This window comes from Triturus cristatus, chromosome 3_2, assembly GCF_964204655.1.
Source record: "Triturus cristatus chromosome 3_2, aTriCri1.1, whole genome shotgun sequence".
NCBI classification, from domain to species: domain Eukaryota; kingdom Metazoa; phylum Chordata; class Amphibia; order Caudata; family Salamandridae; genus Triturus; species Triturus cristatus.
The window spans coordinates 280,191,826-280,204,276 of NC_140584.1; the positions used below are offsets into that span (position 1 = coordinate 280,191,826).

Consider the following 12,451-nt stretch of genomic DNA (forward strand, 5'->3'; position numbering starts at 1 on the left):
TAACGAAATAGATGCTCATGTAGAGAGCTCTGATACCTGATATCTTCGGGTCAAGTTCGCTCTATATAAAACTCTAAAAAAAAATTTTTTTTTTAAACTTGTGTCCAGTGAATGGAGCGGAGGCAAGGGACGCTTAGATGGCTTCACAATACAAGAAGTTCTGCTGGTTGTTACATATACAGCACTTCCAGCAGACAGCCTTTTGGTTTATTTAGTTTTCAGATGGGAAAATGAAAATCCTACCAGAGAGTCATAGAGTTTCTCATGAAAAGGAGATCCAATGCAGTGAGAACTACTGAGGCGTATATAGTGCGGTCATGAAGTTAGAAATGATGATGAGCGTCAACATGTACAAGTAGGATGACATTGTTGTATGTCTTTTAAGTTGGCAAGTTTCTAGATAAAGCGCATTACCAAGTAGATTACATTTCATTACTTAAATATAAGGATCAACACAAAACAGATATCTCTTCAGTCATGAAGTCCTTTTTACTTAATTTACAGTGCAGGCTTCCTTCAAAAATGGTTTTGCCTCAGGAGCCTGAGAAAAAACCCTATTCCAACACCAGCTGTGGATATTTTTTTTTCCAGCAAGAATTAAGTCCGGTATAGAGGAAAAGGGACTTGTATAGATTTGAACAGGTTTGCAAACTGCACTTCCCTTCTGTGGGAGTTTGTGTAAGCAGGTGGGCAAGGCGCACACTGCCATGCTAATTCTTATTTATAGCTATAGATCAAAGCCAATCTGGGCTGCGAAGGAAGGGCTTTATATACCACGTGGTGCTCGAACAGCCGAAGGAAGGGCACACAGCAGACACTGATATTTGGAAACGAGGGTTGGGTTTTTTAGGGTGGCTTAAGGTGTTCTGTGGTGTAGACATTTGATACCAAAGGTTTGGCATTTAATAGTTCAGTCAACAATGTTTGGCAAAGCGCTTCAACACCTCTTCGGGAATGGTAAGCACTATATAAATGCAATAATTAAAATGTAGTATACTTATGTAGGTCCTCAGAAAATTAAAGACAAAGCAATAATCTTTGCTGTAAAACGGGGTAAAGAGATACCCACCAAGTGGCTGAACTGTGCAATCAGGAAACCTAAACCAGAGATGAATCCCTGCTAAGCAAAGGCCTTATTTTGCTGTGTCTTCTTTTCCTTTACCATCACATTTAGGAGCACCTTGAAATATATCAGTTTATGCTGTGTGCTGTACAAAAACCTATTTTTGAATAATTTTCCTCCATCTAGCTTCACAGCCACATCAAGGGTGCACAGGACAACTAGTTAACTTGTCACTTGGCTCCCTAATGGCATTGTATTAGTGTGGTAGGCGAGGTTCATTTGTGGTCAACTGCAGGTATTCATTACATTGGATGCTGCATGCTACTAGGCTATTGCTTGTGTATTGGTTTCCAGTTCATTCTATTCTTGGCAGTCACTGGGATGTTAGGTTTATTCTTGACAAAAAGCCCATGTTAAATCAGCTTCATTTTTTTGAGGAGTCTTAAATCGATTCAAAGCCATTCCAACTGTGTACCAACACAGTGTAGTGCACAATGTATGCAGAGCCAAGCAAATCATACATGGGGGTTTACAGGCCGCCTCTCTTTATGGCCACCTTGCTGGTGAGAGCTGCTACCCTCTTCCTTATGGAGATGGCCATTTCAAAGGTGATACTGAACGAGGAGGCAGCAAGGTCCTAAGCCATCCACTCCGCCTTGATGTCATTGGCTTTAGGCAAGTACAGTGTTTAACAATGTTACCCCTAGACATCCCAAACCACACTATTGTCAAACTGGCAGCACTGTAGCCTACCTTTTCGTACCTTTGGACTAACCTATCCCTGGGAGCTCCACGGAAATAGCCGCGGCCAATTGCACTCTAGCACACTGTATAACACTCTTAAGGTGCCCTCACCCACCAAACCTTAACAGCACCCTTCCTGAGACCACGGGATATTTAATTAAACACAGTTCTATGTTATACTTAGTTCCTTAAGGGACCAGGAGGAGCCTCTTTGTATTTTGCAAAACGGTGTTCTAAACATAACTCTTCATTAAGAAAGGCTCTATAAAAAGTATATTAATGTACTAGGGATTCCGGGGGACTAATGCATGGATTTTTAGCACTCTGAGCAAAATAGCATTTTGACGTTGGACTGTTCCCTGCATCCCCTCCCCCCAACCCCCCCAAATAGGGATAGCTTTCATGTAATAAAAAACACTTGTGCATGCAACACATGTGGAAAAAAACCAGATGTGAATGGCTTTGTTCACATGCTTTTGCACATTAAACCAGACCAGTTGGCTTTGCCAATACCTGTTTTAGGATAGCATAAGACTCTCCCAACATTTATTTTTGTCTTTTTACCAGGTCGTCCATAGCGAGACTGTCACTCTTTTCATCTTTTGTACCATCCTTCTTTCTAGAACAGGTACAAGAAATTCTCTTTTCTTTTATTGTTTGCCCAACACACTTTGTTATCTGGCTTACCATTGGGCTGTGGTTGGGTACTAACCTGGAAGCACTGCAGTATGGCTGCTCAAGAAGAGAACACCGTCCCATACTCTACCCGTTAGCACACACTCATGTAGGTACAGGATGAAGCTGCTTCCAACTATCTTCTTGCTATGGCACTCAAATAACGTTTCATGTATCCTTTCATGCCGCCACGGGTTCCCTCCTCAGTAAAGCACCATCACTTATTCCTACAATGGTTTTTGTCCCTCCGTGTATGACCTGCAGAGCTTTGAGCTTCATGCACGGCCTCCCCCCACCCCCCCGGCGATGTCATAAGCTCTGCATGCAGAGCACCAAGAAAAAAGACTATGGTGAGTTTGTAGATATTTTCCATAAAGCGAGAAATGTAGTGGTGATGTAAAGAAGCAGGAAGTTACAGACAGTAGTCTCAACATCAGTTAAACAGTATTTCTGGGCAGGTGAGGTTTTGAGATTTGGTACTTCAAGCTGTAGGGAGTTCAGAGTCCTCCCTGACTGCCAGAAATTGTGAATAGCTTGGATAAAAACAAGGGATTGTTCTGGTTTATGGATTTGTAAGCGAGAAAGCATAATTTTATATTAATTTTTGCTTTTCTTTGTCTCCAGTATAGGTCAGAGTATAGAAGTGATGGAAATTGCTTGTGGCAATGACACTGGTAGCCATAGAATGCAGTTTTGCATTGAGTGGAGTGAGTGAAGATTGTGTAACACTTGCTACAACAGCATTCCTGAAGTCCACACGATTTTGGTTTTGCTATTTACAGGTGGTTCTGGGAGATTAGGTGGCTTATTTTTTTTGCCAATAGATGGAGAAGTTAATAGACTTTGCGATTATGGTTTGGGGTGAGTGTGATTGTGGAGTTTAAGGTACATACGTGGATTTTATTGAGGAACAAGCTGTTAGTTGACATACAAAGAAGGGTTCTAGTTATGTTTGTGTGTGGATACAATGAGAATAAATTTCGGTTTTTGTGGGTTAAACTTTAGGAAGTTTTCTGCAATGCAGGTATGGAGTTTCTCAAGCCAAATGCAGAGGGAGAAGATGGCCCAACTATTTCTTTCTTGCCTTGTGTATTATTTCCTTTATCGCATTCTGAGACTCCTAGAAACTGAGGGTCTCTCAGTAGCTTCATATGTAAGTTGAACAGAACGGGATCTAGGGCTGAGCCTGAGGAGGGGGGGCGAGGATGAAACTAGGCATTCAATTTTTCCTAAGATGTACTTCCTTTTCGTCGCCATTTGATGTTGACGGTCCAAGCAATGTTCTAAAATTTAAAGATACTCCGTTAAGTTGAAAGCCGCGGATAGATTCGGAATCATGAGTAAACGAGCAGTGTGCAGCTTTTTAGATTTTAAAAGAAGCATTTATGTACGACTTGAAAAATTGGGGATTAAAATCATTGTGCAGATCCTTCAGATTATCTGCTGCACATCTAATGAGAAGTTTGGGTTATTGCAGAAGTAACCAGAGTTTTTAATTGAGAGAATTCTTTGCTTGCGTAAAAGACTTTTTATTTTTTCAGGTTAGACACCTGCTTCTAAATCTTATCTTTGAGGTACGGGAAAATAATCCTGATTGGTGTTCTGATCTCGTCCTTTCTGTCACTGTAACACTTTTACTTCACCTAAACCATACTTTTATATCCTATGTCAATACCATTTTTTCCACATCTCAGAACAAACGGGCTCTGACATCATTGCTTACGTCACTCACTTAGAACAGCCTGGTTATGACTTCACAATCACTCTGGAGGCTCATACTTTGGCTCCTGCCTCTGCTTCTTACCTTTTAATGCTGGAGGTCTGCCCGGTATGACCATGGATGATCTGACTTCTCACATGATTCACCCTCGGCCTTTCTTTTCACTCTGCTCCAGAGGACTACCTGTACGTGTGCAGTCTCCTGATTCTGGAGTCTTTGGTCTTTGCTCCCAAATTTTGTTTCCACACTTCAGTCTGACGAGAATGTGGCTTCTCTCACCAACCAGCAGGTCTTGAACGGCACCCACCTGCTTCACTCTGTAGGTTTGCCAGACCTAGGTGAGATTGTTCCCTCTTTCAGACTCCTGCACACAAATTCACCTGTGCCTCAACTCTTACAAATTGGTGGTGGTAGTAGTAAAGCCTGAATGTTTGAAGGAGGTTTGAGGACATTGAGAAAGTTGTTGTACAGTGCCTCGAGCCTTGGTGGTACTACTATTTACATGTGAAGGGTTGAGGAAGGACTCTAAATCAACTTGGGCTTTTAAAAAAAATTTCTTCATGACGAGCAGTGGCATTTGTTGCGTAAGTTGACACCTTTTTTCTTTAATAACAGCATTTCTGTAGTTTTATTACGATCTGAAAATTGCCGCTTTTTGTTGGAGGCGCATATTCCCCTCCTTTTTAGAATTAGGTTTGAAATACACCAATTGTGCTGTAGGCCAATATATTTTTTAGCTTGGTGCCTTAAGTTTTATGATCACTGTGAAACTTCAATACTGATGATCATGATAATTTGGGCAGGGGTTAATGATAATCTAGTGTTTCTAAATTTTCATTTGATCCCTACTCTGATTTGCTAATGACAGATTGGTTTTATTTTTGTAAAAAAATCTTTATTAATCATTTACACCACAAAATATTATAGCATAGCTATTCGTGTAATGTATAAACAGTTCTATATTTAACATCAAAATATGTTTTCCATTCTAGTCATTGTCACCCACATACTGTTTTCCCCTCTTCTCATCTTTTGTCACCTTTCCCCATTTTTACACACTCCCATAATACACATTTAACTCGTGAACCAGTATGTTCTGCCGCATCCAAACAATTGTCTTGCAGGGTAGATTCGTGTTACATACATACCATATCATAGTTGGAATGTCGTTATATCACTCTGGAGCCCTACTACATAAAAGATTCCAAGCAACTGGTTTGAGTGACTGTTGCTGCAGGACCTTCCGGTATTGGGGGGTATTCCTGTGCTCTTCTCATTTATACTGAATAAACGTCAATAAACTTACTTTCTTGTTCCTGGTATTCATTCTCAACCCTTTGCAATAGCCCCTAAATGTCTTTGGCACAAGACGTCCTGGGCAATAGTGTGCTATGAAGTTTAGTGTTCAAGGTGCATTGTGCTAAATCGTTCAGCCATGTCCCTGCCTCATGACATTGTCACTTGTCTTTTTCCCAATAGCAGCGCCATGTCCACAAATTTCCTGCTGCGTGTGGGAATCATTTTTTCATGTCCTAGGAGAGCCAATAATGGTTCCACCTATAAGGTCAGTTCTGTTATTTCATTCAACGTTAGAAACCATCTGAGCCAATACTTGGCAGCCGGTGGTCATTCTGATGCCGGATGAAGAAATCTGTGCCCAGGGATGCATCTTTCTCACAATTAGTTCTTTCTTCCTCGCCATTATAACTGGTGTATAATACTGCTTATATAAAAATGCATACTGTGTTATTCTGCATCTGCCATTCACTGACACTCCTTAAGTATGTCAGTTACTGAACTCCCACAGTGTGTCTGACAGTTGTGTTTCTAAATCACGGGACAAGTTTTCCGGAGACGGGTTTACCACTTTTAGCGTATCTTTCATAGTTACATTATACAGCACGGTTATTACTTTCAGTGAGATTGGGGACAACCTGCAACTCAGCTAAGTAGTCTGCAATCTTCTGGTTCTTGCGGGTACTTTGGGAAAAGCCTTTTTGACTGATTCTTTTAGCAGAGGTTATAAGAATACGTATAGAGGTGTAGACTGCCACCTTTGCAGATAGTCAGCTAGTGAGAGAAACATGCCCTCTATGTAAAGGTCCCCCAGCATGATCTGTTTCCTGTCTCGCATGTTCCGTATCATCATCAGCTCACTTGTGATGGGCACCTTCGGATTTCTAATGACCAATTGTTAAAGCTCAAAATAGAATTTAGCAAGATCGTCTATTTTGTATATGCTTGCTTATTCGGTTTTGTTTTTATCTTCAAGTTTTTGCGGTGGAAGTTAACTGAATATGGAAGAAAAGCCAACATCGGCACAGAGTCAAGACTTTGATCTCATGAACGCATTGGACTGGAACGAGGGTGTTGCCACGCTTCCTGGTAGCAATATTCGAGTAAGTTAAAGTTGCCTGCTTAGAGGCTAGTATTGCTTATGCCATCTACTCCTGAATATTCTAACATACTTGGAAGTTTTGGGAGTGCTTGGATCACTTCCAGAGATAGGTATCAGATCGATGTGCAGAGTAAACTCTTCCTTTTGAATGAAACACATTTTCAGTAGTGTCGACACGTTCCCAGTTCTTTATACCTTGCGCTATGAGTTGGCTTCTGTTGCCCCAAGTCTGCACATTGGCCATTGCTGTATCCAGTTTTCCTACTCGCGTTAGTCCAGTGATAGTGATGAAGGCAATTACATACACCTTGTTTGTTGAATTGATCTCCCATTTCTGCTGCACTGGCATTATATGGTGGCGGAAACATTTGCTTTTGGAATTAAACTCTCCGTGCACCTTTAGATACCTCCCAAAAATGCTACAAAGTTGGTCCTGTGATAACATTTTAGGATTTTCATTCCATTGTCACCCATGACATAAGTCAATCGCAGTTATCCTAGAGAGGTAAATGCCAACCGAATCTTGCTTCTCACCAGAATTCCCAGTCTTTGGCGGGGCAACCAGTGTCGGGAAGAAGCATAGAGAGCTAGCTTATTATCTTTGTGATAGCGGCACAGCAGAAAAGCAGATCAGCGAGGAGACCATTTATTTTCTTTTATGCCTGAGCCCACAATAGGTCTGACAGTTTTGTGTGAGTGGATGCAGGGGAATAATTTGGCACACCGGTATTGGAGGATTTCATATTTAGCAAGATTTGCTTTCATCACATGTCTGATGGTTCTTTGGCTGTCAACTTAACCATCGTAAGAGGTACAGTTTACTCAAGTTTTCTTTTACTAAGTCTTACCCTGGTCCATTGTTCTAAATGTCGTCTAGTTTGTTCCATTTTAACATGAGAACTTGATGCAGTGAAAGGTGTTATGCAGGGAATTTAATGGAATGTCAGTCTTTTCTTCTCCTTATGTGAATTTCTCAATGATAGTGTTGCAGCACAATGTTGTGAGCTTCCAGCTCATTGATACCATGATTGAAGCCGCAGACTTGAATTGCATCCCAGCATTCTTTTGTATAGTATCTGTACATTATTGTATAGTTACATCTTCATTAAATGTCTTTATGTTGTTCTTTTTGCCACAGTTTCGCATGAGCGAGTTTGGAACTTTAGAGTTGGTCACAGAAGTGGAAGAAATGGACATGCCAGACACTGATAAACCCACTCCCACAGGCCATGGCTGTGATAGCACCAGTGGACCTTTGGATGGCAGCCCATGTACCAACAGTAAGTCCAACCCACTAACGGGGGTCAAAGCTTGGGCCGGGGCAGATAGCCAGGACCTGTATGTGCCAATAATGAAGGACTTCAGGAAATGAAGAGTATCCCAACGAGGAAAACACTGTTGACAGAGCTGACAATATTGATAGCTTTCATCCAAAAATGGGGCATAATAGGATGGTTTTCAGCCCTCGCTAGTCAGCCAGTTAAGAGTAGGATACGTGTCAATGCAGTCACAGATAGAAATTAACAAGTTGGCTTCTGCAGTTCTGTAATGGTGATGGGGACTAGGTTAGCACTTATTGCTATTTTTCCTGTGCTGCGGTGACTAGAATGCCTTTCATTGGTCCTTCCATAGGGAGAACAGAATGACTTTTAGTGCTCTTTCATGGATAGGTAAGATTACTTCTTCTCCTCTCCTATATAGGAGAATGTGGGATGGATTTTCAGTATCTCTTCTTGGTTGGGGGGAGTAGAATGAATTCTGCAACTTCTTCATTTGTGGCAGGAGAGCATAGGATGCGTTCCCCTCTTCTCATACTGGCAAGAGGAAGCACGGTGGCTTCCACTTCTCTCTTCTAGGGGTAATAGAGAGTAGGATGTTTCTATTTTTTCCTCATGGAGTTTAGCTGCTATTGACTTATTGAATGCAGACAAATGGCCTACACTCAGTTGTTCTCAGATTTTCCAATGCAGGACCAGCTTACCCCAGTGAGTAAGTTGTGTCACATGAGTAGACAGTGTGAGGAGGTTGAGGCACATATATAGAAAGTGTGAGGAGCTTGGAGCACATGGGCTGACAGTGTACAGGCTCACACTGACATAGATGATTTGAGTCTCGGCATCTTCAATCTGTGACCTTTCGCCAGTTCTATAGCTCGAACACCAAGAGGCAAATCACATTATTTGCCCATGTCATAAACAGGCTTTCTTGTACATCATGTTCAAATGTGCTTAATGTGGTCCACACTATAATGCAGTATTGTTTTGTGTTAGAATAGCTCTTTATTTCCTCCAGTGATGCCCATTACATCAAGGGGTCATGGAGTACTCTATCTACTTCTTAATGCTAAAGAGGGATGGCACGTTGCATTTGTGGACCCTGAATACCTAACTGAAAACAATTCATTTTAAGTTTACAGCGTTACTGGAGGTGATTGTGCCTCTACAGGAAGGTGATTTCTTAGCACCCTTTGACATCTACTACATCCACTTTCATGCACAGATGCTTCAAATTCGTCAAAAATATTTTTGAATAATGGTAGGCGCAAAGCATTATCAATTCACAGCTGTACCTTGCGACAAAAAATTGGCGCCATGCATGGTCACCAAACGTCATGTTGTGGTTGCAGCCCACGTTTGCCACCGAGGAGTTTGTTTAACCTTAACCTTAACTGGACGATTGGCTGGTAGGGGGGGAAGATGACTCCGCAGTGCCTGTCACCTACACATACAACGATAAGACTGGTTCATCAGTTAGTGTTTAATAAGGTTATGGCTCCCTCTTTTGAGCCATTGCACACTTTCTCTCTGTAGGCATTAACTTGTAAAACTATGTTTCTGATTGCAATCACTCCACGGGGCAGTTAGTAAACTTGAAGCACTCTCAGTCGAAGAACCTTTCATTCATTTCTGCAAAGGCAAGGTGGCCTGATTGATAAATTACCAGTTTCATCCTAAGGTTCTGTTGCCTTTTCACCCCTGTCAAACCACCAACATTCTTTCCTTTAAGCAGAAGGTACTGCATAAACTAGATGTATACCGAACACACATGAACTGTACAGGTAAAACTAAGCTTCTACGCAAAACAAAAACCATTGATGGATACATATGCAAGGCAGTATCATGCTCCTCCACACATACATTCATGAAATGTTACAGGCTGAAGAGGAGGCTAAAGTGGGCCAAAAAATGAAAACATTATTTTCTATAACTACCTTTGCTTTTTGTCCATCTCAGATTTAGGTGGAGTGGGCACTGCTATTAAGTTGGTGCACAGCATGTGATTGAAACACACATACTACAAACAGAAAATGTTATTTTGTTGTAACACAGCTGTCTGCTTTCAGTTTGTTGTGTTGTAAATTCACATGTGCTACCCACCTCCCCATTGGATGTACAGTGAAGGTGTTGCGTTTGCTTGCTTGGCATATGATCATAAGTTATACTCTAAACCGAACCTTAACTCTCGAAATGAACAAATTCTAATACTTGAAAGCCAACAGTGACCGACCGATAGTACACAGCATGAGATCTACAACACATCAAAGGTGCGAAAGGGTGGTTACTGGTACGAAACAATACCTATATGGGTCCTGCAGTGGAATATTGGGATGATACACCTCAGTATTGAAGTGCGTTGGGAGAGCTGTGTGCTTGTTCCTCTACTGATCATGAGGAAAATGTTTCCTGTTCGTGATGAGGTGAATTTGCAGAGATATGTACTATTAGCCGTACTGAAATAACAGGGGGTGCTGCAATTCGGGATTGTGATGTGCTGACAGGGCTTTGTGGCTTCCTAGTGCTAGCATAATGTTGAGTTGTTGCTTAACTTGCCTTGTGTGCTCACACTGATTTGAATGCGAGTCCCCGAAGTGGAGTCTGATGCAGTTCAAGTCTGGGATGCACTGCCAGAGCTGCATAGACTTTCTAATACTGCAACTTTATTTGTTTGTTTGTTTGCTTATCCCAGTCCTCAGCTGAAGGCTGTACAGTGAGCATGTAAGAAATGCACATAGCATAAAGTAATAGCTGTGTGCTGCACAGATGGGCTAAGGTGGTCTGGTAGAGTTCTGTGTAAGTTCCAGGACTCGATTATCAGTGGGGTGTTGCAAGTAAAAATCCAGGTGCCCTGGTAGACCACACAAGACTTCTTGATCCTTTACCTCCTCAGAGCCCAGCCTCCCTTAGGTGCCCTGAGCCCTCCATTGGTTGTCCCGCCCTCCTTCGGTTGACCTTAGACCCTCAATCGGCTTTCTCCTACTCACATAGTTTTCCACTTTTGGGAATACAGACACACCCCACCCCATCCTACACTGTTGTCCATTCTCTTTATTTCTCTCACATGCTTACTTCTCTACAACAATCACTGTAGCAGCTTTGGGAGTAAAGTGTTCACGTATGGTAGTACTGCATGGTTGTAGTAATATAAATGCTTCCTGAACATTGGAAAGTAGCTTAAGGAGTTCAGAAATATAGCCATTTTGTACAGTAAAAAAGAGGTGCTATCTGTGAAATAGGATGAGAAGAAATCCGCTGAGAGTCTGCTGGATGTGGTGTGTGTTTTGGAACATAACATTGTGGTGATAAACCCACCAATGTTTGACATTGTAATTAATAAAGAGGACGTCAAAGTTATACATAATTCTGGGGTCTTTATTTTCATTTGTTATTTAGCGTAGGTATATAGGGCTTTTAAAACTGTGGTACCTTAATATAAAACCAGAGACGTTTGGAGATGAGCAAATAGAGTTGTCTTCAGCACATCTAGAGTGAAGGGTGGCTATTATAAGAACAGTGTATGTTGCGAGAGAAAAGGTTGCTGTTTTTAGATTTAGAATTTTTTGATCAGAACCACTGCTTTCACTGTACAAATTTTCACTTAATTTCACCTTGCGCCGTTCCTTGCTGATCTCACATTGTCACTTGCGGCGCCACACCGTTGTGTCACGAACACAATTGAGCACCAAGTGCAATACGGGTTGTTCACGCAGATTTGTTTTGCCCACAGTGCTGTTAAAACTGTAATTTTTCGTTTTCTTTTCCCTTGCCACAACTTGTTTTTAAATATATGATGCCATGTGCACATTTCTCAAGAAAAAAGTATAGAGTCACCCTATCTTTCCTGTAATGTCTTGCACATGCCTGCCTAACTGTCCTTTCTTATGATACCAGTTGAGAAATTGTTGCTTGTTTCACGTACTTACCCAAATCTCAACGTGGTTTATGGGTTTTTGCTCCTGTCGTTCAATACAAGTTTTTAGATTGGGACACCAGTGCGCTTTGTGTACTGTGCTATATTCTTGCCAAAAAAAATCAAATGTTAACGGTAGAAGCTATTTGTTTCCCATCATGGAATCTTCATTGACAGTCATAAACACTGAATAGTGCTGCAGATGTGTGGAATCCCAGAACACTTATAATAAGCGTTAACAATACTTTCTGAGATTTGAATTGTGATAAAAAAGCTGGTGGTCGTTAGCAGCTTAGTGAAGCAGCAAATGTAACATTGCACCTTTGAGAGAAGCAATGCTTCTTGTGTCCTGTATGCCCTCTAGAACTTGTGAAGCCAGATAGGTGAGTACGGGTCTTTTCACTAGTATCCATTTTTTAAAGCAATTTTTCTATTTGGTGCGCAACATTTTTAGCGGCAGAGTTACTTGGGAAGTGAAATCGAACTGGTTTTTACTCTTTTAGGTTTACTACACTATTGTGAATATATTGATCCTTGCGCTTTGTGAGGTGCCTTTCCTGCAGTTGGATGAAATATTTGAAAGATTCTCACTGCCTTTTGTGTGGTAAGTATGCCTGACTCCCACACAAGTGAAGAATGCCCAGTTTGTCATCAGATAGTTAGG

At 41.4% G+C, this 12,451-nt stretch overlaps 1 protein-coding gene across 5 annotated transcripts in view; it reads left to right on the top strand.

The window, feature by feature from the left end:
• Positions 1 to 12,451, top strand: part of LOC146857102 (lethal(3)malignant brain tumor-like protein 4) — a 566,079-nt gene that overhangs the window by 142,599 nt on the left and 411,029 nt on the right. For 4 of the 5 annotated variants that reach the window (XM_085647600.1, XM_085647602.1, XM_085647599.1 and 1 more), the window contains exons 2-3: positions 6,475 to 6,601; positions 7,739 to 7,880. In XM_085647600.1, coding sequence (XP_085503726.1) covers positions 6,500 to 6,601; positions 7,739 to 7,880 — 244 coding nt within the window. In that variant the 5' untranslated portion in view covers positions 6,475 to 6,499. The remainder of the gene's footprint in view (positions 1 to 6,474; positions 6,602 to 7,738; positions 7,881 to 12,451) is intronic. The other variant, XM_085647603.1, reaches the window with a different exon arrangement.